Raw genomic sequence first — 27215 nt, 5'->3', positions numbered from 1 at the left:
TCTTTGTCATTGCCTTACCTTGCTAACTTTTTATTATTAATCACAAATCTTTCAGAATTTTTTTAAGATTTATTTATTTCTCTTCAAAAGGCAGATTTATAGAGAGAAGAAGATAAAGATCTTTACCCTGCTGGTTCACTCCCCAATGGCCACAACGGCTGGAGCTGAGCCAATCTGAAGCCAGGAGCCAGGAGCTTCTTCCGGGTCTTCCACATTGTGCAGGGCCCCAAGGCTTTAGGCCGTCCTCGGCTGCTTTCCCAGGCCACAAGCAGGGAGCTGGATGGGAAGTGGAGCAGCCGGGACACAAACCGGTGCTCAAATAGGATGCTGGTACTGCGTTCAGAGGATTAGCCTGCTGGCCCCATCTCTGTGTTCAGCATTCCAGGCTCAGAGCTACCCCTCTCCCTCGCGGTCCTCTGCTCTGGGCCTCCTACTCTGAGCCCTGCTCCACCCTTAGACTTCACCTAAGATCCCGCGGCAAACCAGGAGACTTGGGTTCCTTAGAAACAACCCGCACCGTGGCCCTCTGTATTTTGTTTCCTCTCTCACCCTGACCCAGTATTCACCTCCGTTCCTGGCTCCAAGGCATTGGGCAAGGCACACCCGGTGCGTGGGCCCCCCGTTGGGTTCTGATCTGCGAACTGGGTTGGGGTTTGGCTTTGATGGGACTGTACACACACCCCCTTCCCACTTCCACAGTTCTGTTGTGGCCACTCCTGTCACTGTCCTCCTGCTCCTGTAGGCCTCATAAAATGAGAAGGAAAACCGGCTCAGGTAGTCTGGAAGGAAAGCAAGACCGTGTGCGAGTTGAGCTCCAAGTTCAGTGTGCGTGACTGTGCTCCCGCCCCCCAGGGTCCTGGACCCCCTATCTTCCCTCCCCCTAGGCTCCCGGCCTAGCCTGTCAGGTAGGAGCAAATGAATGACGTGTCCAAACAATACAAGGAAGGAGATAATAAAAGCAAGACAGAAACCAGTGGAATAGGAAATTGTAAAAAATGCATTGGGAAAGACTAACAAAGTCAAGAACCTTGCTTTCAAAACAAAACTAGGGCTCAGCACAAGGGTTCAGTTGGCTGCATCCTCCCTTTTTGCAAGTGACAGATTCTTGTCCCAGCTGCTCCACTTCCCATCCAACTCCATGCTTGTATCCTGGGGAAGCAGAGGAAGCGGGCCCAAGCCCTTGGGAACCCACATGCTCCTGGGAGACACAGAAGAAGCTTCCGGTTCCTGGCTTTGGAGCTGCTCAGCTGTGGCCTTTGAGGCCATCTTAGTGTTTAGAAGATCTTTATGTCCATCTCTCTGTAAATCTACCTTCCGAATAACAATAAATAAATCTTAGAAAGAACAGGAAAGAACAGAAAAGAACAGAAAAGGATTGGCCTGCCTAGTGAGTTAATGTCCCTGGCTAGCAAGATGTAAAAAAGAAAGGAAGGAAGATAGGAGAAACTAGACAAAGCTCTAGGAAGACCAACCAAGGAAAAAGACAGAAAAAAATACAAATAATCAATGAAAAGGGAAGCAATACTACAGCTACAACAGAGCTGAAATGATAAGATGAAACCAGGGAAGCTTCTGGAGACTTTTCATGTGGTTGTATTTGCAAACAAAATGTCAGAATTAAAAAATAAGAGAATGCAGTCAAAAACTCTATATCAACAAACTTGAATACTTACTTGAATCAATTTTCATCCAAAACAGGGGAAGAAATTCTGACTAATTCTAAAACTTCTAAAGAAATTAAAGCAATAACTGAGACTCTTACCACAAAAAAACTCAGGGTCCAGACGGTTTTATAGGTTATTCCCACCAGTTTAAGGGACAGAACATTTGAATCTCATGAGTTCTTCCAGAGAAGCAAAAAAATAAGAAAAACTCCTACCTTTGTCCTTTGAGGTCAGTAGAATTTTAATTCTAAAAGTAGACAAGTATAGGGCAAAAAGGAAATTGTCAGCCTATTGAATACAGCAGTCAATGCAAGAAGGGGTCTTTAAGAAACTCCTAAGGCAAAGAAATTTTAAAAATAAATTTATTTTGGTGCAAATAGTATGGGTATTCCCCGAATTTCTCAAGACTCTTGGTGTTACTTTAATAATCCAACTGTATTTCATATGGTGAATGCACCATAAGCAGGTTGGGGTTATCCCAGGAACACACAGACAGTTTAATAGTAGAAGATCTGTAGAGGTAATTTACCACGTTAACACACCAAGGAAGACCAGCTGCATGGTTGTCTGAATCAATGCAGAAAAAGTATTTGATTAAAGTCTAGAGTGAATCATGAAGCATTTCTGAGCATACAGCAACCAGAAGGGGCTGTCCTTGTGATGAGGCGTAACCATCTAACGATGGTCCTTCATCTGCCAGCCGTAGAATTTCCTTCCAAGGGCGCCTCTATTTCCTCCTCTAGCCAGCACTGTACTTTTGAGATTATCTTTTTAAATGAGTGAATATAGTTGATGATAGATTTTAAAAATAAATTGACAAGATAAAGAACTGACAGCATCTATTTGAAAGAAAGAGATAAGCCATCATTATTTGCACATGATTTTATGGTTTCAGAAATCAAAAAGGATATACAGACCACTGATTGGTTAACAAGATCGCTGGATGTAAGATCAACAACAAGGCTGGGCTGGAGCTGTGACGTGGCAGGTTAAGCCATCATGTGCCATGCTGGCATCTTGAGTCCCACTGCTCTATGCTGGGAAATCTGACGGAATTCTGGGCTTTTTGCTTCTGCCTGGCTCAGCCCTGGGTGCTGGGCTGTGATGGTCATGTGGGAAGCGAACCAGTGCATGGAAGATTTCCCTCTCTTCATCTCTCTCTCTCTCTATGCCACTCTGCCATTCAAATAAATAATAAAGCTTAAAAAAAAAAAGAGCAAAGATCAAAAGGCAAAAACTAACGAAGTTCTAAGTGGTTAAAGAAGAAACGTCAGTAACAGATGAATTATGAGACCATACCTTACCTTCATAGCTATCTGGGAAATTGAGACGTAAGGAGGAATATAACAGTTTCTATCCATCAGGTTGTCAAGTATTTTCAAATATCTAGTGCTGGCAGAGTTGGAGTAACTACAGAGGGCATCGTTGGTCCCGACTCTGAAGAGCTGCGGGACTGTCGGGCGAAGTGAGGTTGAGGGTTCCCCGACTTGGGGTTCCTCTCCAGGGTGCATGCCCCTGTACATCTCTCCCACGTGTGCCCCCAGAAACATGAGAATTCTGAGGGTGAGATCCTTGACCATGACCAGAAAAAAAAAGCAACCTAAGCATTTAGGGACGGAGGTGTGAGTAAACAGAGGCATCCGTGCGAAGAAGGCGAGTGTTGGTCAGTAACGAGCGCAGAGGGGCTGCTCCTGCCAACACTGGGGAGGACCCCCCGTCTCACCGGCTTCCTTGGCTTCTCCTCTTTGCAGTTCTCAAAGTCTAATATTTACATTCATTTATCTGAATTTTGTATAGCATTTGGTTCATATTCAACCCCCATTATCCTCAAGAGCCGTGATCTCCCACATGGGTCAGCGGCCTAAGGACCTGAGCTGCCCTCCAGTGCTTTCCCAGGCCACCGGCAGGGAGCTGGATAGAAGTGGAGCAGCTGGGACACAAATTGACACCCACACAAGATCCTGGCACTGTAAGTAGAGGATCAGCTTGTTATACCATTATGCCAGCCCCCAAACAATACTACTTTTAAAATTAATGGATTAATTAGACAAGTACAGAAAGAGAGAGAGAGAGAGCAAGATCCTGTGTATTGGTTCATTCCCACAAATGCCCAGGAGCCGCAAGTCAACCCAGGACTCCTCTATGGGCAGCCGAGTCTCAGTGACAAGCATTACTGCTGCCTGCCAGCATGTGCGTGAGCAGGAAGCTGGAGTCAGGAACAGGGCAGGAACTCGAGTTCTCAGGCTCCAGCATGGACTGCAGGGTCTCCAGTGGCTCCTTCAGGGCTAAAACAAACGCTTGCCCTCATGTTTGGGGACAAGCATCCAATTGAGGTCTCAGCTCTCCCAAGGTGGGGAGCCAGATGTAGAAGGGCACCCAGGAGCTTTCCTGGGCCCTCTGACAGTTATATATATATATACACATATATAATATATATTTTTATTATGTTATATTTATTATATTAATTATATATGTAAAATATATGTGTATGTAGAGATACAGTTATATGTATACATATTTTAAAATTTATTTTTATTGGAAAGGCACATCAAATTTATGGTGAAAAAGAGAGACGGAAAGATCTTCAACCTGTTGGTTCACTCCCTAAGTGGCCACAACAGCCAGAGCTGAGCCGATCTGAAGCCAGGAGCCTCTTCTAGGTCTCCCACGTGGGTGCAGGGTCCCAAGGCTTTGGGCCGCCCTCGACTGCTTTCCCAGGCCACAGGCAGGGAGCTGGATGGGAAGTGGAGCAGCCAGGACACAAACTGTGCCCATGTGGGGTGCTGGCACTTGTAGGGGAGGATGTGGCCATTGAGCCATTGCGCCGGGCCCTCTGAGTTTTACTCTGTAAGTGCCAGTGGAGCTTGGAATGTAACAGTACTAATCATAATTTTCTGCATGGTAGAAAAATTTCACCTTACAATGTTTTTTTTCTAGATAAGAGGAAGAACAGACACCTGCAGCAGGTGTTGGGCTTCCGAGGGTTTTCCCACCTGATCTCGAGGGTCCAGTGTGCAGAACGTGCTTCCTCCACGCCCCACCAGTGCCCCCCAGGAGGCGGGGCCTGGGTCTGGGGGTTCTCCCAGGCCTCTCCAAGAGGGGAAATCTGCCAGACAGAGAGAGGGAGGGGGAAGCCCAGGAGGCCACTTGTGTCAGACGAGCTGGGGCGATGGCCCAGCACGGGCGTCCTGCACTGCCTGCGCCCTGGCGTGGGCAGGACGCCCGCCGGATCTCGCTGGGAGCAAGCAGCCGTGAGGCAGCACCAGCTTCTGCCTCAGGAGGCCTGGAAACTGAGTTGCTTGTGGGAATATCCAGTTTCTCATGGGTCAGAGGAGGGGGTGAACTTGATCTTAAATGGTTTATGCTGCTGTGAGAATCACACAGAAAGGGAAAAACAAAACAAAACAAAACACTCCCTGTCAGCAGAGAATGGAGTCCTTGTGCAGTCTTTGTGGGCTTTTCTCCCTTTGATATGAAATCTTTTAGCATAAACAACATTCATGTTGTTCCCTAGTCATCACGTTGACAATTTTTTTGAATTTATTATTTTTTAAAGATTTATTTTATTTTTATTGGGAAGGCAGATATACAGAGAGAGGAGAGACAGAGAGGAAGATCTTCCGTCCCATAATTCACTCCCCAGGTAGCCGCAACGGCTGGAACTGAGCCAATCCGAAGTCAGGAGCCTCTTCTGGGTTTCCCACACAAGTGCAGGGTCCCAAAGCTTTGGGCCGGCCTTGACTGCTTTCCCGGGCCACAGGCAGGGAGCTGGATGGGAAGCGGGGCTGCCAGGATTAGAACCGGCGCCCATATGGGATCCCACGCATGTAAGGCGAGGACCTTAACCACTGCGCCATCGCACCAGGCCCAATTTATTTATTTTCAATGGAAAGTCAGATATACAAAGAGGAGGAGAGACAGAGAGGAAGATCTTCAGTCCAATGATTCACTCCCCAAGTAACTCCGACAGCCTGAGCTGCACCAACCAAAGCCAGGAGCGAGGAGCTCTTCTGGGTCTCCTACACAGGTGCAGGGTCCCAAGTCTTTGGGCCGTCCTCAACTGTTTTCCCAGGCCACAAGCTGGGAGCTGGATGGGAAGCAGGGCCACTTGTATTAGAACTGGTGTCCATATGGGATCCTGGCACGTGCAAGGCGAGGACTTTAGCTCTAGGCTACCGGGCCAGGCCCATCAAGTTGATAATCTTGTTTCTGTCATTTTATCTGTTTTGAGAGGCAGCAGAGAGCACACGCAAGGCTCCCATCTATTACTGGTTTACTGCCCAAAGTGCCTGCAAGATTGGCGCAGGGGCCAAGGCTGGGAACTTGATTCAGGCGGCAGAGACCCAAAGCACTTGAGCCATCACTGCTGCCTGCCTCCCAGAGTCTGCACTGATGAGGTGCTGGACGCAGGGATTGGAGCTGGGAATCAAATCCAGGCCCTCTGCTGTGGGAAGAGGCACCTGAGCCGCTGGGTCAGACACCTGCTCCGCAAGATGATCCTTGGCGTTAGCTGAAGCATATGGGACTGAAGTTGAATGTAACTATTGTCAGAGTGTGTCTGCCATTTCCCCTACACTAAACAGCACTGGAGTGAGCACCTCCACGTGCATTTATTATTTGCTTTGCTTGTTTAAAAAAAAAAAAAAAAAGGCTTCCCTTGGATAAATCCAAGAACTATCCAAAGTGCCTCGGTGGTCCCTATGGTTCTTGACATGTTTTCTGTCAAACTGCTCCTTCCCCAAACAGTTGACTTTGGTGACCTGACCAAGGGGGATCTCAAAAAGTTTATGATGTATGTGGTACACTCTTTAGGCAGCTGCTTGAACCACCCGCATCCCACATAGGAGGGCCTGAATCTGAGTCCCAGCTTCTTGCAAACACACACCCTGGGAGGCAGCAGGAGACGCGTCACTTCACCCAGATGGGAAACCGGATCCAGCTCTGGACTCCCCTCTTCATCCTGGTCTGTCCCTGACTGTTGCAGTCCATTTGAGGAAGTGAGCCAACAACTGGGGACTCCTTCGCATGCATTCTCTTTGAATAATTAATTAATTAAAGTTCATGGAAAGACACTGTGGCATAATAGGTGAAGTTGCTGCCTGTAGCATCCCATATGGGTACCAGTTCAAGTCACGGCTGCTCCACTTTGGGTCCAGCTCCCTGCTAATGTGTCTGGGAAAGCAGCAGAGAATGGTTCAAGTCCCTGGGCCTCTGTAACCCATGTGGGAGGCCCAGAAGAAGCTCCTGATGCCTGGCTTTGCTCCTGGCACTGTGATGTGTGATGCTGGGCTTGCAGGCAGTGCTACAATGGTGCCACAATGCCAGTCCGTTCCATGAACTTCTTGAAGATCCATCGTATGTGCACGGGACCATTGCAGCTAATGCCAAGAAGGCCCATGCCTGACCTGGCATAATTCAAAGCTTGTGAAATTCCAGACCAATCCTGCAAAGGATGAGTGGAGACATTTGCATTTGTTTACCAGTTTGAAAAAAATGCCTGAGTTGGCAATACTGTAAATCCAATTTACAGCTCACTTAGCTGGACACCTTGGAGATTACTTATTTCTTGGCATACATTTTAAAAGTCAGGGGAATCGGGCAAAATGGAACCATGAATATTTAACAGCTGATGAAATATTTACCTTGAATATTTAAATCGCCCCCCTTGCTACCAGGCTGTAGCACTATTGCCCTGTCACCTTCACCATTAAGCACTATTATTTCAATTGATTTTTTTTTTCCCTAAAGAAATAGGGTTTTTCTTTTTTTCAAACTACCAAGCATAGAGCTCCAGGCCTTGAGATCCACTTGTGTGGATGGGGAGGAAGGAGCCAGTGGAATACATGGGCCTTCAGAACAGATGTGGAAGGTGGGAGACATATGGTACAAAAAGTGTGGATTTACACCCCAAGTCCCCCATCTCTGCATTCCATTTCCCATGAACTTTCTCAAGTACCTGTACACACATGCTTCCCTTGGAACCCGACAACAATGGTGTGTTGGCACTGTGGGTTAGGGTATCATCCATATTGGAGTCCAGTGAATCCCAGCTGCTTAGCTTATCATCGAGCTCCCTGCTAAATCACCTGGGAAAGCAGCAGAGGATGGCCCAAGTGCTTGGGTCCCTGTACCTGTGTGTGAGACCCAGAGAGAGTTCTGGCTCCTGAGCTCAGCCTGGCTTAGCCCCGGCTGATGCAGCCATTTAGGGAATGTCAAATAAATAATAATTTTTAAAAAATCATTTATTTATTTGTTTTTATTGGACAGTCAGATATACAGAGAGGAGGAGAGACAGAGAGGAAGATCTTCCGTTCGATGATTCACTCCCCAAGTGACCACAATGGCCAGAGCTGCATCAATCCAAAGCTAGGAGCCAAAAGCTTCTTCTGGGTCTCCCGCGCAGGTGCAGGGTTCCAAGGCTTTGGGCCATCCTCAACTGCTTTCCCAGGCCACAAGCAGGAAGCTGGATGGGAAATGGAGCTGCCGGGACATGAAATGGTGCCCGATGTCGGTGCTTGCAAGGTGAGGACTTCAGCCATTAGGCTACCAGGTCGGGCCCAATAATAAATATATTTTTAAAATATTTAATTATTTACTTGACAGGCAAAGTCACAGAGAAATAGAGAAACAAAGAACTTCCAGCCGTTGGTTCCCTCCCCAAATGACCACAGGTCTCCAAATCTGTCCTGAACCCCAAGCTGTGAGCACAGGACTGCTGGCAGGCTGGCCAGGGTTAGGCCCGGGCTCTGGGCTCCCGGATGCCAGCTGCAGGGCTTGGGCAAGTCAGTGTGCAGCCTGTGACCACAGTCTTCATATCTGTAACGCTGGGCTGATGATGGCAGCCTCAGAGGGTGACTGCGAGGCTTCCTGCACCAGTGTGTAACTTCAGAGTGCTGGGTGACACGGGCCCTCCAGGCGCTGTCTGAGTATGACTCAGGTGCTCCCCAGACCAGCACTACACAAAACAAACCACAATGGAGAAAGTGGCAGGCTTTCCCTGGGGCTTGGGAAGGGTTCTAGGAGGACTCCCTGGAGGAGGTAGTACTTGCATCAAGAGGAAAGCAGCCTGTCAGAGATGCCACCTGCAGCCAGAACTTCCCACAGAGGTCACTTAACATGGACTCCACGACACCTGACAGCTCAGTGGAGAGGTGGGGGGCAGGACGGTGTCCACGCCTGTGGCATTCCCTGGCATCGCTCACAGACCTGAATGTGTGAAGTGCTGCCGTGACAGCAAGGAGGAGGTGGGGCTGGCGGCGCCATCAGGGAAGACCCACTTCTGTCTAAAAAGAAAACAAACAAAAACTTCAATTTGGACTGCCATTCACTGGTTCAGTCCCCGAGTGCCTGAAGCAGCTGAGCTGGGCTGGGCTGAAGCCAGGAGTCTGAGACTCTACCTGGGCTCTCCCCTGACTGGCTGGGACTCAAGCACTTAAACCACCTGCTGCTTCTCAGGCTGTATGCATTATCAGGAAGCTGAGCCAGGAGTGAACCCAGACAGGAAACAGGCCACAGTGTCTACACTGCTGAGCCACGTGTCCAGGGGCTGACTTCGGATGTCAGACTTTGTGGGATGCGGAGAGATACCAGCAGGGAGCACCAGGTACTGCACACCTGAGTGCTGGGCCAAGCACCAGAGTCGTGACCCCAGAGACTCTGGAAGGGGTGGGGAGGGGGGTGTTGGAGGGGATGGTGCTGTCCTTTATGGGTCCTAGATGTGGGCTCTGGCCTTCCGCTGGGACACGGGTTCCTGGGAGAGCTTTCTGGAGGCAGCAGCCATGGCTCTGACTGCCTTGGGAAGATGGAGGAGGGCAGAAGCAGGGAGATGGGCTGACAGGTGACTACAGAGCGACGCACTTACATGAACGGACTGGGATGTGTGGGGGACGGGGAGTGAGAGTCCCCCTCCCTGTGCTGGGGCTGGGGGACCCTCACTCCTCATCCCCCACACCTCCCAGAGCTGGAAGCAAAACCTCCAATGTTTCATTTTATGCCCCACCCTGTCCCCCACATGGTGACAGGAACAGCCCCGCTTCCTGGGCACAGCAGAGGCAAAGATCAGATAAAATGTGCAGGCTGGTGTTGACGCCCAATCTAGACACTTTCCATAAATTCATCACAGAGGCAACGTCACAGAGGGAGGCGGACACTGGAGATGGGGCTGCAGCTCTCAGGCCATGCCTCCCGAATCGCAGGCCCACTGGGAACCCTGATTTCCAGCTCTAGAGAAGTTGCCCACCCTCCCTGCCCCCATGTCTGTGTGGGTGAAACTTGCAGGCACTCCAGGTGGGCTGGCTCTGTCTCCCGAGAGCCTGGGAAGGTGGCAGGCAGGAGAGCGCCAGGCCCCGGTTTGTTGTTCAGAGATTTGTTTTTTCTTTGACAACTCCAGGGGCAACGGATTGGAGGAGGCTGGTGAAACGAAGGGACACTGGGTCCTCCTCCCTGATGCCTACCAGGCCTGAGACCCTGGGCTCTGGCTGCTGCAACTGCCTGGGAGCCCTTCGAGGCTGATCACTTCTGAGAAGTTCCAGGAGAAGAGGTCACCCTGTGTCTCCTCCCTGCAGTGGAAGGATCTGACCCCAGGTGGCTGCAAAGGACAGGGTTGTCCCGCAGTGGCTATGGGGACAGTGGCTAGGGTCGCTGCTGTGTGACCTTGGCCAGCAACCAACAGATAGCCGGTCCTGTTCCCCTCACCCCCACCCCCTGTGCCACACAGATGCAAGCGCTGCTCCTCCTGCCTGGGACGACTTTTCTCTCCGTTCCTATCACCGAAGAGCCCTCATGACTCGGCACCAACGCCACTTCCTCCAGGAAGGCTCTCTCCTCCCAAGAGCTCTGAGAGTCGCACACAGCTCCTGGGGCTCCCCAGGCTGCTTGGGGCTTGCTAGCTTGGGTCAGACCCAGAATTATTTTCTTCCCCCCACTCCGCAGTACACAGAAGTGTCCACTAGGTGGTGATAAAACAACAAAGTCCCCTTGGGGACGAGCCCTGAGTGAGGCCAACCAGGCACACCACCTGCCATCATTCCTTGCTTCCAACGACTCTGCTTAGAGCAGGTGCCTCACTCGGGGCTGCAGGGAGGCTGCGGGGGATAGGGCAACACAACAAGGTTCCTGCTCTCAGAGGGCTTATGTTCTAACTGAAGAAGGGCAGGTGGGATGGGGCGAGGGGCAGCACAAATAGAGTCTGTTCAGGGAGTGCCAGGGCCCTCAGAGCGTCTGGACGTGCGGACCAGCATTTGGACCACTGGGCGTAGGATGGCGAGACTGTGCCTCTACAGCCCTGTATAAATCAGGCCGAGCAATCAGCAGCGGCCTCTCTGCGCCCAACATCTCCCACCTTGGGGGGGACGGTGTCATAGGAGTTGCAAGTTCCCCTGAGTCATGATCTGCCCAGAACTAAATGGAGTCACTGACTCCATGGACCAAATCTGTCCCATTTTTACATGACTCCCAGTTTAGGAGTGAGCCTACTCAGAAGAGCGGAAATATAATAACAGTAATAATAATAATAATTTGTGATTAACTAGAAAATAGACTAAATTTAACTGTCAGTGATCCTAACTAAAGGTTTATTTGGAATGCAGCTGCATCCATTGACATTCATATTGTCTAATGCTGCATTTGGACTGTGGGCCTGGGGAGTTGCGGTGTGGGCTGCCGTGGGCACTGCTCGCGTGGGGACCATGGTGCCAGCTGTTGGGCTGGAGCAGGCGCTGCTGCTCAGGAGTCCTAAAGCCTTGGGTGTTACCACCGTCTGTCTGTCTTGGAGTGCTGTTCCGGCTCTGCCCATCCCCTTCCTGTGTGAGTGATGGAGGACGCAGGCCCCAGAGGGGCCAGGGTCTCTTGGGAGCCCGGCCTCCCATACGGCTCAAGACCATGTGGCCTGGGCAGTTGGGTGGCTGGCACCTTTGGCCTGTTGGGGGGGAGAGAGGCAGGAGAAGGAAGAATGAAGCCTGGCAGGATGTCCTCAAGTCCAAGGATCAGCGCTTTCCCGAAGCCTCACTTTTATTTCAGGAGAAGACATGGTGAGATGCAGGTACATGGGAGAACTGGCTTCATGTTTCATCTTGTGATTTTAAGATTTATGAAGTGGGGCTGGCACGTTTCTCAACTGGCTAATCCTGCACCTTTAAACACAGGATTCCATCTGGGTGCTAGTTTGGGTCCCGGCTGCTCCACTTCCAATCCAGCTCTCTGCTTTTGGCCTGGGAAAGCAGTGCAGGACATCCCCAAACCTTTGAACCCCGCACATGGGAGACCCAGAGGAAGCTCCTGGCTTCGGATCAGCTCAGCTACAGCCATTGCAACCATTGCAGCCATTTTGGGAGTGAACCAGTAGATGGAAGATCTTTAAAAGCAAAAAAAAAAAGGTGTTTTTTTTTTTTAAGATTTATTTATTTATGTTGGAAAGATATTTATAGAGCAAAAGAGATACAAAGAGAGAAAGATTTTTCCATCCACTGGTTCACTCCCCCATGGACCCAACAGTCAGAGCAGAGCCCATCGGAAGCCAGGGACGGGAACTTCTTTGAGTCACCCATACGTGTGCCGGATCCCTAGGGCTTGGGTCATCCTCCGCTGTTTTTCCAGGCACATTAAACACCAGCATCTCAAACTGTGACTTAACCCACTACTCTGCAGCGCCAGGTGCTTTGCTGGGGTACTGGGCAGTGATGTCAGGCCTTGGCTGGGGCAGAGGCCAAGCAGCACAGGAAACAGGAGCGCATTTCCTTCCCCGGAGTCCCTCCAGGCTGGACCTCCAAGGAACGCACAGGCCCGGGGAGTGAGTGCTCTCAGGCTCCTGGCTGGGTGGGCCTGGGTGCCCATCTCCACAGCCAAGGGTCTTCCCTGGTGCACATCCTTTGGGAGTCTGGGGGGTCTCCATGCCAGCAGAGAGGGAGAGTGAGGCAGCAGCAATTCACGGACTCAGGCCAGGATACAGCCAGGAGTGGCTCTCCTTGCCCAGCCCTATCCAGGGCTCCCACAGTCTCACGCTCAGCAGCAAGCCCTGGGACCTGTAGCCCCCTGCCTGCCCTCACCTGTCTCTCTCGACCCTCCGCACACTTCATGGGGTGCAGCTCAGTCAGCTCCAGTAAGAAGCATCCCATGGGACTGGCGCCGTCACCTAGTGGCTAAAGTCCTCACCTTGAACGCCCAGGATCCCATATGGGCGCTGTTTCTAATCCCAGCAGCTTCACTTCCCATCCAGCTCCCTGCCTGTGGCCTGGGAAAGCAGTAGAGGATGGCCCAAAGCCTTGGAATCCTGCACCTGCGTGGGAGACCTGGAGGAGCTTCCTGGCTCCTGGCTTCAGATTGGCGCAGCTCTGGCTGTTTCACTTGGGGAGTGAAACATCGGATGGAAGATCTTCCTCTCTGTCTCTCCTCCTCTCTGTATATCTGACTTTGTAATAAAAATAAATAAATCTTTAAAAAAAATAAAAAGAAGCACCCCTGATGCCTCCCCAGTGGGCGAGCACCTTGAACTTTTCTCAAGGTCATGAACACTGCTAGTCTTTATCCCATCTCATCTCCTAGATGGGTAACAACACATTCCTCCCTCATCCATGCTTGTAGATAAATGTCAGCTGAGCAGCTCACCAATCATGAGGACCTGGGACAAAGTTCTGAGCCTTGCCGAGCCTCAGCTTACCCACCTACACAATGGGCATGATCACAGTGCCGGCTGCAGAGGACTGCAGAGAGATGAGCTGAGAAGGCAGATGCAAAGGACTGCCACGGGCACACTGCTGGCTCTCAGAAACAGTTGGGATCAACTTGTCATGACTACCCTGTTAGTGGCATAAACCTGTGGCAGCACAATTATGACTCAGTCCTGACCAACATTAATGGGCATCTGCTCAAGACTGGACACCCTCCTCCGTGTCCCCCCTCACCTGGCTGGGTGGCTGCACAGGCTCTCCCTGCTTCCATTGGCCCCGCTTCCTGCAGCCAGCCCCTGGTTCTTGGCCACACACCCAGGCTGAGCCACTCTACCTGAGTGGGTGTTGGGGCTAGTGCAGGGAGGAGGGCAGGGCCAGGTGGGAGGGCCAGGGGACAGGGCCAGGCTTGGGAGCCTGCAGTGTGACTGCAGCCCAGAGGAGTTTGCAGCCTGAAAGAGAGAGAACAGAGAAATATCCCACCTGCTGGTTCACTTATTTTTTTTAAGATTATTTATTTTTATTGGAAAGTCAGATATACAGAGAGGAGGAGAGACAGAGAGAAAGATCTTCCCTCCGATGATTCACCCCTTCAAGTGGCCGTTCATTCTGTGACAGCAATGGCTGGTGCTGAGCCGACCTGAAGCCAGGAGCCAGGAAGTTTCTCCAGGTCTCCCACAAGGTGCAGGGTCCCAAGGCTTTGGGCCATCCTCTACTGCTTTCCCAGGCCACAAGCAGGGAGCTAGCTGGATGGGAAGTGGAAACAGGATTAGAACTGGAGCCCATACGGGATCCCAGGACGTTCAAGGCGTTCACGGTGAGGACTTTAGCCTCTAGGTGACGGCGCCGGGCCCTGGTTCACTTCTTCATTGCTTGGAACAGCCAGGGCTGGGCTAGGCTGAAGGCAAGAGCTGGGAATTCAGTTACCCATGTGAGCGGGAGGTACCCAACTGCTTCAGACAGCACTGCAGCCTGGATCAGCGTGGCCCAGATGGAACGGTCAGGACACCCAGGCTAAGAGTGCCAGTGGCTCCCACTGATACCCTCTCTCCTAACCCCAGACTCTGCACCCGCACACAGCCCCATACACACTGGAGTCCTTTGCTGGTGCCAACCCAACACCACACCTAACGGGCCCGAACCTCCGGGGCGCAAAGCGGCCACGTTTGGCCGCGGCTTCCTGGAGTTTCCAGCCTCGGATCCACTGGAGCTGGATCAGACACCGAGACCTGCACACGGGGTCCCCCCGCAGCGCGAGCAGCCGCCGCGCAGCCCCATCTCTGGTCAGCCAGGCTCCCAGCCCCGACCCGCGCGCGCGCGCGTTCCCGCCTGCCCACGCGCCGGGACCCGCCCCATCCGAGGCCCCGCCTCCCGCTTCCGTCCCGCTGGCCGCCGCCGGGTCGGGCCAGAGTTCTCCGGTGCAGGTCGGATGAGGCTGGCAAGACTCATGAAGGTGTTCATCACCCGCAGGATCCCGCCCGAGGGCCGGGCCACGCTCGCCCAGGCCGCAGAGTAAGATCCCGGCGTCTCCCGCGCCGTGGCGGGAGTCACCCGAGCACACCCCGGAGTGTGGAGGGGTGCCCGCTCCCGGGTCCGGGTGATTCAGCCATCTCCGGACGCGCCTGGGAGTGGAGCGTGAGGCTGGGGGCGGCCTTCAGAGGCCTCCTGTGGCTGGGATGGGAGACGGGTGAGGAGGCAGTGTCCCGGGCCTGGGCCCTGGGCCTGGGCTGCATTCCAGGCTCCTGGCAACTCTCATTGGCGCTGGGCGGCCAGGTGGGCCCCAGGACAAGGGGAGCCAGGGACTGTCCTGGACACGAGGTCCTAGCTGTTAGTTCTCCACCCCCTATCTCGGGCGCAGCTTGCCAGACAGGTGGGGTCAGGGTTAGGGTTACTGGTCTGGCCCAGTGAGAGATTGGCCATGACCTTTGATGAGACCTTTGAAAAGCTCCGCCGGCCAGCCTTCTATCCTTCAACTTTGCATTGGGAAACGGTGGAGTCAGCTATTCCTGCTCCAGCCAGAGTACAGAACCTTGCCCAGGTAGCCACGCTGGGGGTCCGAGGCTGCATTCCACCAACGGGAGTGGGAGGTGGGTCCTGTTGCCCCAGGCAGCAGGGCAGGAGATCAGATTTACGTTTTTATTTTTTCAGTGCAACAGAGCTTATACTGAAGGCCTGCTGTGCCCTAGAAGGATGGCCTGGGCCGAGCTGGGGTGGGGTGGGGGTCGGGAGAAGCGTGGACACTGACTGCAGGGCAGTCTGCTCTCCTGTTGTGGGCTGTTGCACGCAAGCCGAGCATCTCTGTGCTGGCTGCACTAACAGTAAGTTCTTGTTACCTGACAGGTGGGGATCCTGCCCTCCCTGACCTCAGGGCAAGTATTGGAGATCGACCTGTCAGAACAGAAAGATGCAGGTGACCCCCAAGCCCCAGCCCCCAGGACTGTAGCCAGCTGGGGCCACATCTGTCCCCTGCATGCTCCCCCACTGGGGAGCTGGTGTCCTCTGCTAGTGGCAGCCCTTCGCCCTGCAGGCAGCCTGAAGGCAGCAGGACAAGCCCTGAGAGGGTCCCCCAGCCCCAGCTGCTCCTGAGCATGCTGCCTTCCCCCTGCAGCTGTGAGGTGGAGGAGTGGGACTCGGATGAACCCATCCCCAGCCAGGAGCTGGAGCGTGGTGTGGCGGGCGCTCACGGTCTGCTCTGCCTCCTCTCTGACCGAGTGGACAAGAAGCTTTTGGATGCTGCTGGTACGTATCCTAGGCATCAGCTGGCTCGAGGGCCCGTGGGCAGCCAGCATGCTCTTTGGGTACCCTGGCTTGCTGTTGAACAAGCCCCTCTGGCATGCACACTGCCCCACCCTCCGACCTCCCCCAGGTGAGCCCCTGAAGGCAGACCCTGTGCCTGTGGGCGGCAGGAGGCCTGGCGCCGGTATGTGGTTATCCAGCCACCCTGAGACTGGGTCATGGTTGCAGTCATGACAGTTGTGAGATGTTCAGGCACCAAGGTTGCCGAGTCTAGGGGTGGGGGCGCCTCATGAGCCAGTACCAAGCCCACTGCTCCCTGGCCCTGGCCCAGAAGCTCTCAGGAGAGGGTGTGAGAGGGCCTGCGCTCCGTGGGACAGCCCCCCAACAAGTAGCTCACTGAGTCCCCAGGCCTGGTTGGGTGGCCAGGGCAGTGGGTAAGACAGGCCTGGGCCGGGCTGCTTGATCTGCCTGGACCACGGAATCTGTGCTATCCAGTAGCCTTGGTCAGGGTTTTGTGGGAGACCCGGAGATGTCACTGTGTCTCTTTCCAAGAAAGTCATAACCAGGTGTCCCCATGGAGTCCCCCATGTTTTGGCTTTGAGTTGTATAAGGTGGAGACAAGAGATACGTTTTCTGTATCACAGGGAGCAACCTCAAGGTCATCAGCACGCTGTCTGTGGGGGTAGACCACTTGGCCTTGGATGAAATCAAGAGGCGGTGAGTGCAACCAGGGTCTTAAAGGGGGTCTGGGGAGGAGTGGCCATGGAGTGGGCATGAAGGGGACTCTGCTTTCTTAACTGTTTTTTAAAGATTTGATTGATTGATTTGAAGATCAGAGGTATAGGGGGAGAGATAAGAACCTTCCATTTGCTGGTTCACTTTCCAAGTGACTGCAGTGGCCAGGGTCAGGCCAGGCAGAAGCCCAGAGCCAGGACCAGCAGTTTCTTCTGTGTCTCCCACATGGATGCAGGATCCCAATGCTTTGGGCCAGGTGTTAAGCAATGAGCTAGAGTGGAAGTGGAGCAGCCGGGATTTGAACTGGTGCCCATATGGGATGTTGAACTGCAGACTGTGCCATAGCACTAGTCTGTTTCATTGTTTTCATTGTGTGTGCTCCAGTCACCCAGAACTCCAGGTGAGAGACAGACTGTCCACATGTACACCTGATGCTTAAAATCACCTGAGAGCGGCCCGGCGTGATGGCTCAGTGGCTCAATTCTCAGTTTACATGTGCCAGGATCCCATGTGGGTGCTGGTTCATGTCCCAGCTACCTTACTTCCCATCTAGCTCCCTCCTTTTAGAGGATGGCTTAAAGCCTTAGGACCCTACATCCTCATGAGAGACCCGGAAGGAGCTCCTGGCTCCTGGCTTTGGATTGGCTCAGCTCTAGCTGTTGCAGCCACTTCAGGAGTGAACCGGCAGACAGAAGATCTTTTTTTCTTCCTCTCTGTGAATCTGACTTTCCAATAAAAATAAACCTTTTAAAAATAATTTTCTTAAAGTTTTATTATTTTTCTGCAAAGTCAGATTTACAGAGAGAAGGAGAGACAGATCTTCCATCCATTGGTTCGCTCCCCAAGTGGCTGTAATGGCAGGAGCTGAACCGGTCTGAAGATAAGAGCCAGGAAGTTCCTCCAGGTCTCCCACACGGTGCAGGGTCCCAAGGCTTTGGGCCATCCTCGACTGCTTTCCCAGGCCACAAGCAGGGAGCTAGCTGGATGGGAAGTGGAGATGGCAGGATTAGAACCAGCGCCCATATGGGCTCCCAGCGCGTTCACAGTGAGGATTTTAGCCACTAGGCCACGGTGCCAGGCCCGTAAAATAAAATAAATCTTAGAAAGAAAAAATCACCCAAGAGGTCAGCAAAAGTCAACCTGTGTGGAGGTGTCTCCTTCCCCCACTTTGAGAGCCTTTTTGGAGCTCCGCAACAACACTGGAAGTAGAAAAGATGGCTATTACAGATTCCCCGTCCAGTTCCCTCCACCTCCACACCCTGCCCAAAGGATGGGGGTTGACGAATTGTTCTTCGGCGTTCCCTTGCCATCGAGGCAGGGCAAACAGGGAGCCAAGTGCCATTGTGGAGGGAGACATTCCCACAGTCCAGTACAGCGATGTTTGATTTGTAGTGGGATCAGAGTGGGCTACACCCCAGACGTCCTGACGGATGCCACTGCCGAGCTCGCTGTCTCCTTGCTGCTCACGACCTGCCGCCGGCTGCCTGAAGCCATCGGGGAAGTGAAGAAGTGAGTGAACGCCCCCCCACCCTGCAGTGCCCCATCTAGGGAGCGGCGTGTTGGACACAGCTAAAATCAGAGCCAGGGTGAACTGGGCACAAAGGGAAATCACGAAAGAGGAGGGTGGGAGAAGAGTGGTCAGTGGGGCAGGAGTGTGCATCAGGAGCGTATCCTTAGCAGCAGCTGAGACATGATGCTCCCAGCATCGCCTGGGGGTGGGCACCTCCACCTGCTGACCTGGGGGGTGGGAGGGGGTCACAGCTCTGCTCACTTGTTCGCAGCTGCTGAGAGCTGGCTTGGATGGAGCCCCACTTCCTGGGCCATGCCAGCTGCTGCTCTGAGCTCTCCTGGGCTGTGGGAGCTCACGTGAGTCCCCCTTTCTTCTATTTCCCTGTCCCACTCTGGATTTCTGTAAAGCAGGAGTCCTTCCCACTGCTCAACCGCAGTGGGCAGTGGTCATGGCTGCAGCTCGTCGCCCTTACAGCTGGGGCCATGGGTGCGTGTGTGTTTTCCCAGGGCCCCAGGGCCCCTCACCAGCCTCTCTTCTCCCACAGCGGTGGCTGGACCTCATGGAAGCCACTGTGGATGTGTGGCTATGGACTGTCAGAGAGCACGGTCGGCATTGTGGGGCTGGGCCGCATAGGTGAGGCTGTGGGCGGGGTTGGACTCTGCCCCTGCCACATGTGCTCACCCTCTGAAAACGCCTTGCTGAGTTCCCCCAGCTGTATCCTAGGGTGTCCTGCACCCTGCAGGGCTGGTACCCACAAGGAGGTAGCAGCAGCAAATTCACAGGCAAATGAACAAGTAAAGCCGAGGCTTCCTGTAGGATGTGTGAACAAAGTCAGCAAGGGGTCAGGGACCAGGGCTCTTTAAGAACAGGCAGAGGCTGCAGGTACAATGTGTATCCCTGGGAGGGGCAGGGCTCATTCACCTTGTGTGAATGGAGAGCGGTTGCTTGGGGTCCAGAGGGCCAGGAGCAGAGAGGGTTGCTGGAGGAACCCAACCTTGGGCGTCTTCTGAGTTTGAAAACCCAGCTGTCACACCTGTCTCCACAGTGTGTAGATGAACAGGTTTTGTAGGTTTGGGGTGATTTAGGAGACAGTGGATGACACCAAAAAAGTCAGATGTGGGGTGAGTGTTGGGCCGTCTGGGAAAGATGCTGCATCCCACGTGGGATTTCCAGCTCTGGCTGCCCCTGCCAGCTGGCTGCTGCTGCGGACCCCAGAGGGCTAGTGATGGCTCGGATACTGGGGCCCTGCCTCTCCCACAGGAAACTCGCATTGAGTTCCCAGCTGCTGGCTTTGGCCCAGCCCAGTCCTGGCCACCTGTGTGTCTGTCTTTGCTTCTCAAATGAATACATCATTTATTTTAAAACTTTACAAAAAGGATGTTTTCTTCTTATTTGAAAGGAAGAGAAACAGGGATGCAGAGGGAGAGAGATCTTCCATCCACTGGTTCTCTCCCCGAATGCTTATAATAGCCGTGATGACAAGGGCTGGGCCAGGCTGAAGCCAGGTCTCCTGTGTAGGTTGCCATCATTTGCCTCCTGGGGTACCCGTAAGTGGGAAGCTGGATGGGAAGCTGGGACTGGATGTAGCCAAATGAGGCCTGTTTTGCAATAACAAAAGCAGAGGATCTAGGAGGGAGGAGACATGGAATGTGTACCAGTGGTCCTCACAGTGGCTGGCACCTCCAAGAGGATGCAGAGCAGCCATTGGGCATATTCTGGGCATCTGGGGGCACTTTGGGTTTCCAGGGCTGCACAGCCACTCAGACGGACCAGTTCAGGGGGTGCCATGCTGAGGGATGGAGCTGGCAGGCCCTGCTCTCTGTGAAGTGAGAGCAAGCCGTGGACTTTGACTCCTTGCTCCAGGCCAGGCCATTGCTCGGCGTCTGAAACCATTTGGTGTCCAGAGGTTTTTGTACACTGGGCAGCAGCCCAAGCCTCAGGAAGCAGCGGAATTCCAGGCTGAGTTTGGTAAGTATGGCCTCGATGTCTGCTAGAGCCCAATCTGTACTCAAGCAGTGAGTGGGGGGCTCTTGTTTCAAAGCATGACAGGGAAGGGGATTTCTATTTGCTGGTTCACTTCCTAGATTTCCACACCACTGTCTAGCTCTTCTATGTGGATATAGGGGTCCAGCCACTTGGGCTGTCTTCCGTTGCTTTCCTAGCAGAGAATTGGGTCAGAAATGGAGCAGCTGGGACTTGAACCAGATGCTCCAACATGGGATGTGTGGTTTAACCCACTTTCCCTGAGAGGTGGCGTGCAGGCAGGATGTGGCAGCTCCAGGTGGGATGTGGGCTGCTGTGTCCTGGGTGTCCCTTCACCTCCCTGCCTAGGGAACTCTCTCAGTGCCAGGCCCCCTGCTGGGCACAGTTCCTTGTCACCACTGCCTGTGCAAGGGCAGAGCCGTGGGGAGGAGGAGCTGAGCGCCACTGTGTGTCTGTCGGCAGCTGGCGAGTACAGGCCCAGCACTGTGTGCCCTTGTTCAGGAGTGCATAGCTTGGAGGGCAGATAGCAGACTGGGCCTCAACCACTGCAGGTCCCCTCATCACACCAGGCACTCAAGGTGGTAAGGTCAGGGCCACCTAGAGCCCCAGGTGGTGCTGCCCAAGGGCCTGCCATCTCAGGTCTGCACCCCGGGGGCTGGGATGACCCAGGGCCCACGGGAGGCAATGGACTTGGTCGTCAGAGCTGTGCAGGTGGAGACCTGGCCTTCAGAAAGCATCTTGGGAGGCTGTGCCATGGGAGGTGGTGGGGGGGGTGGAGTCTGGGCCATCCCGCTCCTAACCTGCCCATTGCTCCACCCTCAGTATCTGCCCTGGAGCTGGCCGCTGAGTCCGACTTCGTGGTTGTGTCCTGCTCCCTGACGCCAGCCACCAAGGGGCTCTGCAACAAGGACTTCTTCCAGAAGATGAGGAGCACAGCTGTGTTTGTCAACATCAGCAGGTATCCCAGGGATGCCTGTGGTCTGAAAGGCTATGATTGAGCCCTCGGGCTGAGCTTGCTCATCTGCAACAACCAATCAACTGACCAACTAACTAAAACAACCAAGTAACCAACCAATTAGCCAGCTAACCAATCAACCAAGTAAGCACTAGCCAACCAGTCTACCAAGTTATAAACTAAACAAGTAACCAGCTAACCAAATAACCAATCCACTATACCACCTAACTCACCAACCAAGTTACCAACTATCGAAACAACCAACTAGCTTACTAAGTATACTAACGAACCTGTTATCCAAGTTACCAACTAACCAACTAGCCAAGCACCTGACCAATCCACCCACCAACCAGCCAACCAATTAGCCAACCAACCAGCCAGCCAATCATTAACCATCCTGCCCACACAGAACACAAGAAAGGCCATTTGCAGCCATTAGGAGAGTGAGCCAATGGATAGATCGCTGTTGTAACTCTGCCTTTCAAATAAATACCTTAAGGGAAGGGAGAAAAACAGTACTGGGATTAGAGATTGTCCTACTGGCTAAGATGCCCACATCACTACTGTGAGTGCTTGGGCTCAGCACCAGCTCCGGCTCCTGACTCCAGCTCCCTGCTACCACAAGAGGAAGTTGGATGGAGTTCCCACCCCAGCGTAGTCCTGACCACTGTGGGCATTTGGGGAGTAAAGCAGAGGATAGGAGCGCTTGGTCATATGTCTACTCTGCCTTAAATAAACAACACTGGTTTATTTATTATTTTTTTTTTCAAAGATTTATTTTCATTATTTTTTTATTGGAAAGGCGAATATACAGAGAGGAGAGACAGAGAGGAAGATCTTCCGTCCGATGATTCACTCCCCAAGTGAGCGCAACGGGCCGATACTATGCCAATCCGAAGCCAGGAGCCTCTTCCGGGTCTCCCACGCGGGTGCAGGTTCCCAAAGCTTTGGGCTGTCCTCGACTGCTTTCCCAGGCCACAGGCAGGGAGCTGGAAGGGAAGCGGGGCTGCCGGGATTAGAACCGGTGCCCATATGGGATCCCAGGCTTGCAAGGGGAGGACCTTTAACCACTTGCGCCACCGCGCCGGGCCCCTATTTATTATTTTTTATATGAAAGGCAGAATTTAGAAAGAAGTACACAGACTTTCCATCTGCTCAGTCATTTCCAAAATGGCTGCAACAGCCAGAGCTAAGCTGATCCAAAGCCAGGAGCCAGAGCATTTGTCTGGTCTCCCAAACAGGTGCAGGCATGCAATTACTTAGCCCTTCTCTGATGCCTTCCCAAGCCATGAGCTGGATCAGAAGTGGAGTAGTTGGGACTCAAACCGGCACCTATATATGGAATGCCAGCACCATATGGAGAATTAGCTCACTACACCACTGTGCCAACTTTCCCACCAATATATTTTACTTGAAAGGCAGAGAGAGGGAGAGCATTGGTTCACTTCCCACATGACAGCAAGAGGAGCTGGGCAGACCAAAAAAGGTGCCAGGAACTCCATCCAGTTTCGCAGATGGCAGGGGCCCAGGCACTTCACCGCCATATGCTGCCTCTCCAGGTGCATTAAGCAGGGCGCTGGATCAGAAGTGCAGCATCTTGTGCCTGAACCCACACTTGGATTTGTCAGTGTTGCAAATGGTGGCTTAATATGCTACAACACCATACCAGCCCCAATAAAAAGAAGAAAAAAAAAAAAAGCCTCAAAGGCTCGGTTTCTGAGGGTAGTTCTGTTTGTCCTAAAGGCCTTCCCTGCTCTCATTCCCAGGGGCGACGTTGTGAATCAGGACGATCTGTACCAGGCCTTGGCCAGTGGTCAGATTGCAGCTGCTGGACTGGATGTGACGACCCCCGAGCCTCTGCCAACAGACCACCCCCTCCTGTCCCTGCAGAACTGTGGTGAGAAGTGTTTTCCCATATGCACTGCCCTGTGCTGTCCTGCTGTCGGGTGGGGCTGAGGGGCTTGGCGGGCTGGGTGTGCAGCCAGCAGGGGATGAATGTCGTGGGAAACAATGACAGGAGGTGCTCCTGAGCAGGCCAGCCTGGGTCTGTGTCCCTAACAGAATTGAAGGCAGGAAACAATTTTTAAAGATTTGTTTTTATTATTATTTTTTTTTTATTGGAAAGGCGGATATACAGAGAGGAGAGACAGAGAGGAAGATCTTCTGTCCGATGATTCACTCCCCAAGTGAGCACAACGGCCGATGCTATGCCGATCCGAAGCCAGGAGCCTCTTCCGGGTCTCCCACACAAGTGCAGGGTCCCAAAGCTTTGGGCCGTCCTCGACTGCTTTCCCAGGCCACAGGCAGGGAGCTGGAAGGGAAGTGGGGCTGCCGGGATAGAACCGGCACCCATATGGGATCCCGGGCGTGCAAGGCGAGGACCTTAACCACTGTGCCACCGCGCCGGGCCCAGGAAACAATTTTTTTAAATTATTTTTATTGGAAAGGCAGATATACAGAGAGGAGAGGAAGATCTTCCGTCTACCGAATGGCTGCCAACAGCTGGAACTGAGCTGATCTGAACCCAGGAGCCAGGAACTACTTCTGGGTATCCCACACAGGTACAGGGTCCCAAACTTTGGGCTGTCCTTGACTGCTTTCCCAGGCCACAAGTAGGGAGCTGGATGGAAGTAGGGCTACCGGGTCAGGAACCAGTATCCATATGGGATCCCAGGGTGCACAAAGTGAGGACCTTAGCCACTAGGCTACTGCACAAGGCCCAAAAGAATTTTAAAAGAGGGTGGGTGGGCCCTGGTGCAGCTCCAGCCTCTCCCGAGTGTCCCTGTGCCTGTGAGCCACCATTAGCCTGAGACATTACAGGTCTCACTACAGCACCTGTGCCCTCCTAGCTTGCTGGCAGGTTGGCTGTAGGAGTGGCCAGAACCACAAAGCCTCACCCACCCTGCCTGTGGCTTCCTGGCACTGTCCTAGGCAGCCAGGACCCTACCATTGGGCTTTGGTTTCAGCTCCAGGGTCTTCAGGCCCTGGGAATGCACACAGAATGGTCTCAGCTGCCACCCCCAGTTAATGTCCCCCGTTATTATAGCCCCGGGAATCACCGTTGCCATCCTGACCCCAGCCCACAGGGAACATGGCTTGTAATGTTGAGTGCTGCCCAAATCCCAAGCCCTACCCCGCTGGCCTGGCGTTCAACTTGGTGCCTCCTGCCCTTCAAATGTGGTTCTTTGGGGCAAGTGACCTCACAGACAACTGTGCTGCCCACACCTTAGCACGGTTACATCACTCCGTAGAAAGCCTGTGTGGCATCACCTTCTGGGTCCAGAGGGTGGGTGGTCAGGGGCTTAGCAACTTGGCCAAGATTGGTGCCCCCATGTCCCTGGGCAGTGATGTCAATGCTGGGTCTCCTCAGGCTCCGGATGCTTGTGTTTCTATACACGGATTTTAAAAAAGAAAGAAAACATCATTTATTTGAAATGGGCCAAGTGTGGTAGCCTAGCAGCTGAAGTCCTTGCCTTGTACCCCCTGGGATCCCATATGGGTGTCAGTTTGTCTCCCTGCGGCCCACTTCCCATCTAGCTCCCTGCTTGTGGCCTGGGAAAGCAGTGGAGGATGGCCCTAAGCCTTGGGACCCTACACCTGTGTGGGAGAACCAGAACAGGCTCCAGGCTTCTGGCTTTGGATTGGCACAGCACCAGCCATTGCAGCTATCTGAAGAGTGAATCAATGGAGAGATCTTTCTGTCTCTCTTCCTCTCTGTATATCGGACTTTCCAATAAAAATAACAAAAAAATAAATATTTGTTTGAAAGGCAGTTGGAGGAAGAGCTCTTCCATCTTCTGATTGACTAATGGCCCCAGCAGCTGGCACTGAAGCCATCAGCCTCCAATGGGTCTCCTACCTGAGTGCAGGGCCCAAGCATCTGGGCCGTCTTCTGGGGTTTTCCCAGGTGGATTAGCAGGGAGCTGGATCCAAAGTGGAGCAGCCAGGACGGGAACTCGTGCCTATACCAGTATTACTGGCAGCAGCTTTAGCCTGTTGCATCACAGTGCCAGCCCCTCAATTTTTTTTTTTGCATCAAAATACACTTGAGACTGGCGTAATGCTCAATTGGCTAATCCTCCCCTTTCAAGTGCTGGGATCTCATATGGGTGCTGATTCATGTCCCAGCCACTCCACTTCCCATCCACTCTCTGCTTGTGGCCTGGGAAAGCAGTGGAAGATGGCACAAAGCCTTGGGAACTTGTACCCACGTGGGAGACCCAGAAGCAGCTCCTGGCTGTTGGCTTTGGCTCAGTTCAGCTCTAGCTATTGTGGCCACTTAGGGAGTGAACCAGCAGATAGATCTGTCTCTCCATTTTTTTTTTTTTTTATTGGAAAGGCAGATATACAAAGAGGAGAGACAGAGGGGAAGATCTTCCATCTGATGGTTCGCTCCCCAAGTGACTGTAATGGCTGGAGCTGAGCCAATCCAAAGCCAGAAGCCTGGAGCCTCTTCTGGGTCTCCCATGTGGGTGCAGGGTCCCAAAGCTTTGGGCCGTCCTCGACTGCTTTCCCAGGTCACAAGCAGTGAACTGGATGGAAGCGGGGCTGGTGGGATTAGAACCGGCACTCATATGGGATCCCGGCGCATTCAAGGCGAGGACTTTAACCTCTACGCTATCATGCCGGGCCCACAAAAATAATCTTAAAGAAAAGCACTTTAAATCCCATTTTCCACAAACTTTTTGAGCCTCCTTGTGTTAGGATGTAAGCTGACTTGGGTCTGGGTGTCAGTGGCCTTGGTGCAGGAGGGGCTGAGGACAGGAGGGAAGGGGCCCGGGGGCCAGCTCTTCCGTCCCCTTCCTGGCAGGCCCTGGGGACACAGGCTCTTGCCCATCCTCCTCAGCACCCTCTTCTTCTCCTTTCCAGTGATTCTCCCCCACATTGGCAGCGCCACCTACAAGACTCGCAACACCATGTCTCTGTTGGCAGCTAACAACCTTCTGGCTGGCCTGAGAGGGAAGCCGATGCCCAGTGAACTCAAGCTCTAGCCACCTGGAGACCCCAGGGCTGAGTTGCTGGGTCCCATGCTGTCAGCCCCAGACAGGGGCCAAGAGAGTGCCTACCCCATGCTGGACCCACGAGACACTGTGCTGCTTCTACAGCTGAACAATCTGAGCCCCAGCGCGGGATTCTGCTATTAAAAAATTCTTAGAAAGACGCCTTGGCCTGTACCCTGGGGAAGCCAATTACACACCCGCCACCTTTCAGCAGTGGGCATCTGGGCTTGTGCCTGGCGCTGCTGCCTACCCTCAGCATTTTGCTTATGAGAGCCTGTCCAAACCTGCGTCCCTCTGCCTCTTCCTACATTCCTGTCCTAGTCCCTCCCCAAGGCCAGGACAGCTTGAATGCCAGTTGGGGGACAGTCCTAGAATCTGACCCCAGCAGAGGTGGAGAATTTCTGTGAAGGAGTGGGAACCTAGCAAGGTCTCCATGATCTGTCACCAGCACATGAAGGTAGGTGGGCTTTTTTTTTTTTTCCTTTACCATTTTTGCTAAAAGGTAGATAGAGGGACAGTCTGCTGGCTGACTCCCCAAATGCAACAGCCTGAAGCCAGGACCCAGAACTCTACCCATGTCTCCCAAGGAGGGGTGGGAGGCAGGGCATTTGAGCCTGGGGCTCCCAGGGTGTGTGCTTTCTAGAAAGCTCATGTTGCAAACAGCTGGGCCTTGATATGTGATGGTTGCTTAACCTCTGGGCCAAGTGCCCTTCTGAGTGGCTTCTTAGTTTTTTTAGTCCATTTCAGCACCTATACCTTTGTTCCCTCTCTCATCCCTTTACCCCAAGCAGGATATTTTTATAATCACTGTCCTCTTTCTCTTCCCTATAGCTATAGACCACTGGCAATCTGACTAGGTACTGAAGGAACCAGCTTCCTGCTCTTACCCCCAGCCGTAAGCCAGCAAATGGCACTTTTTAAGTTTGGAGCAGGACGTGTAGGAAGGGGCCTTCTGACCCGTGTGACAGACAA

General features: G+C 53.1%; 1 protein-coding gene across 1 annotated transcript; it reads left to right on the top strand.

Annotated features, from left to right (window-relative positions):
• Window positions 1-14741: 14741 nt before the first annotated feature.
• GRHPR (glyoxylate and hydroxypyruvate reductase) lies at window positions 14742-26411 on the top strand. The gene is made up of 9 exons (XM_040962823.1): window positions 14742-14836; window positions 15933-16063; window positions 16705-16777; window positions 18188-18304; window positions 18850-18938; window positions 20169-20273; window positions 21111-21246; window positions 23010-23140; window positions 26113-26411. Exons 1-9 carry the CDS (start codon window positions 14754-14756, stop codon window positions 26232-26234), a joined length of 987 nt encoding a protein of 328 aa, XP_040818757.1. The 5' UTR covers window positions 14742-14753; the 3' UTR covers window positions 26235-26411.
• Window positions 26412-27215: the final 804 nt, after the last annotated feature.

The sequence above is a fragment of the Ochotona curzoniae genome, unplaced genomic scaffold (assembly GCF_017591425.1).
Source record: "Ochotona curzoniae isolate NIBS_2020 unplaced genomic scaffold, NIBS_Ocur_1.0 scaffold_3208, whole genome shotgun sequence".
NCBI classification, from domain to species: domain Eukaryota; kingdom Metazoa; phylum Chordata; class Mammalia; order Lagomorpha; family Ochotonidae; genus Ochotona; species Ochotona curzoniae.
The sequence above is the reverse complement of the archived record's forward strand: the minus strand, read 5'-3'. Positions and strand labels throughout refer to the sequence as shown.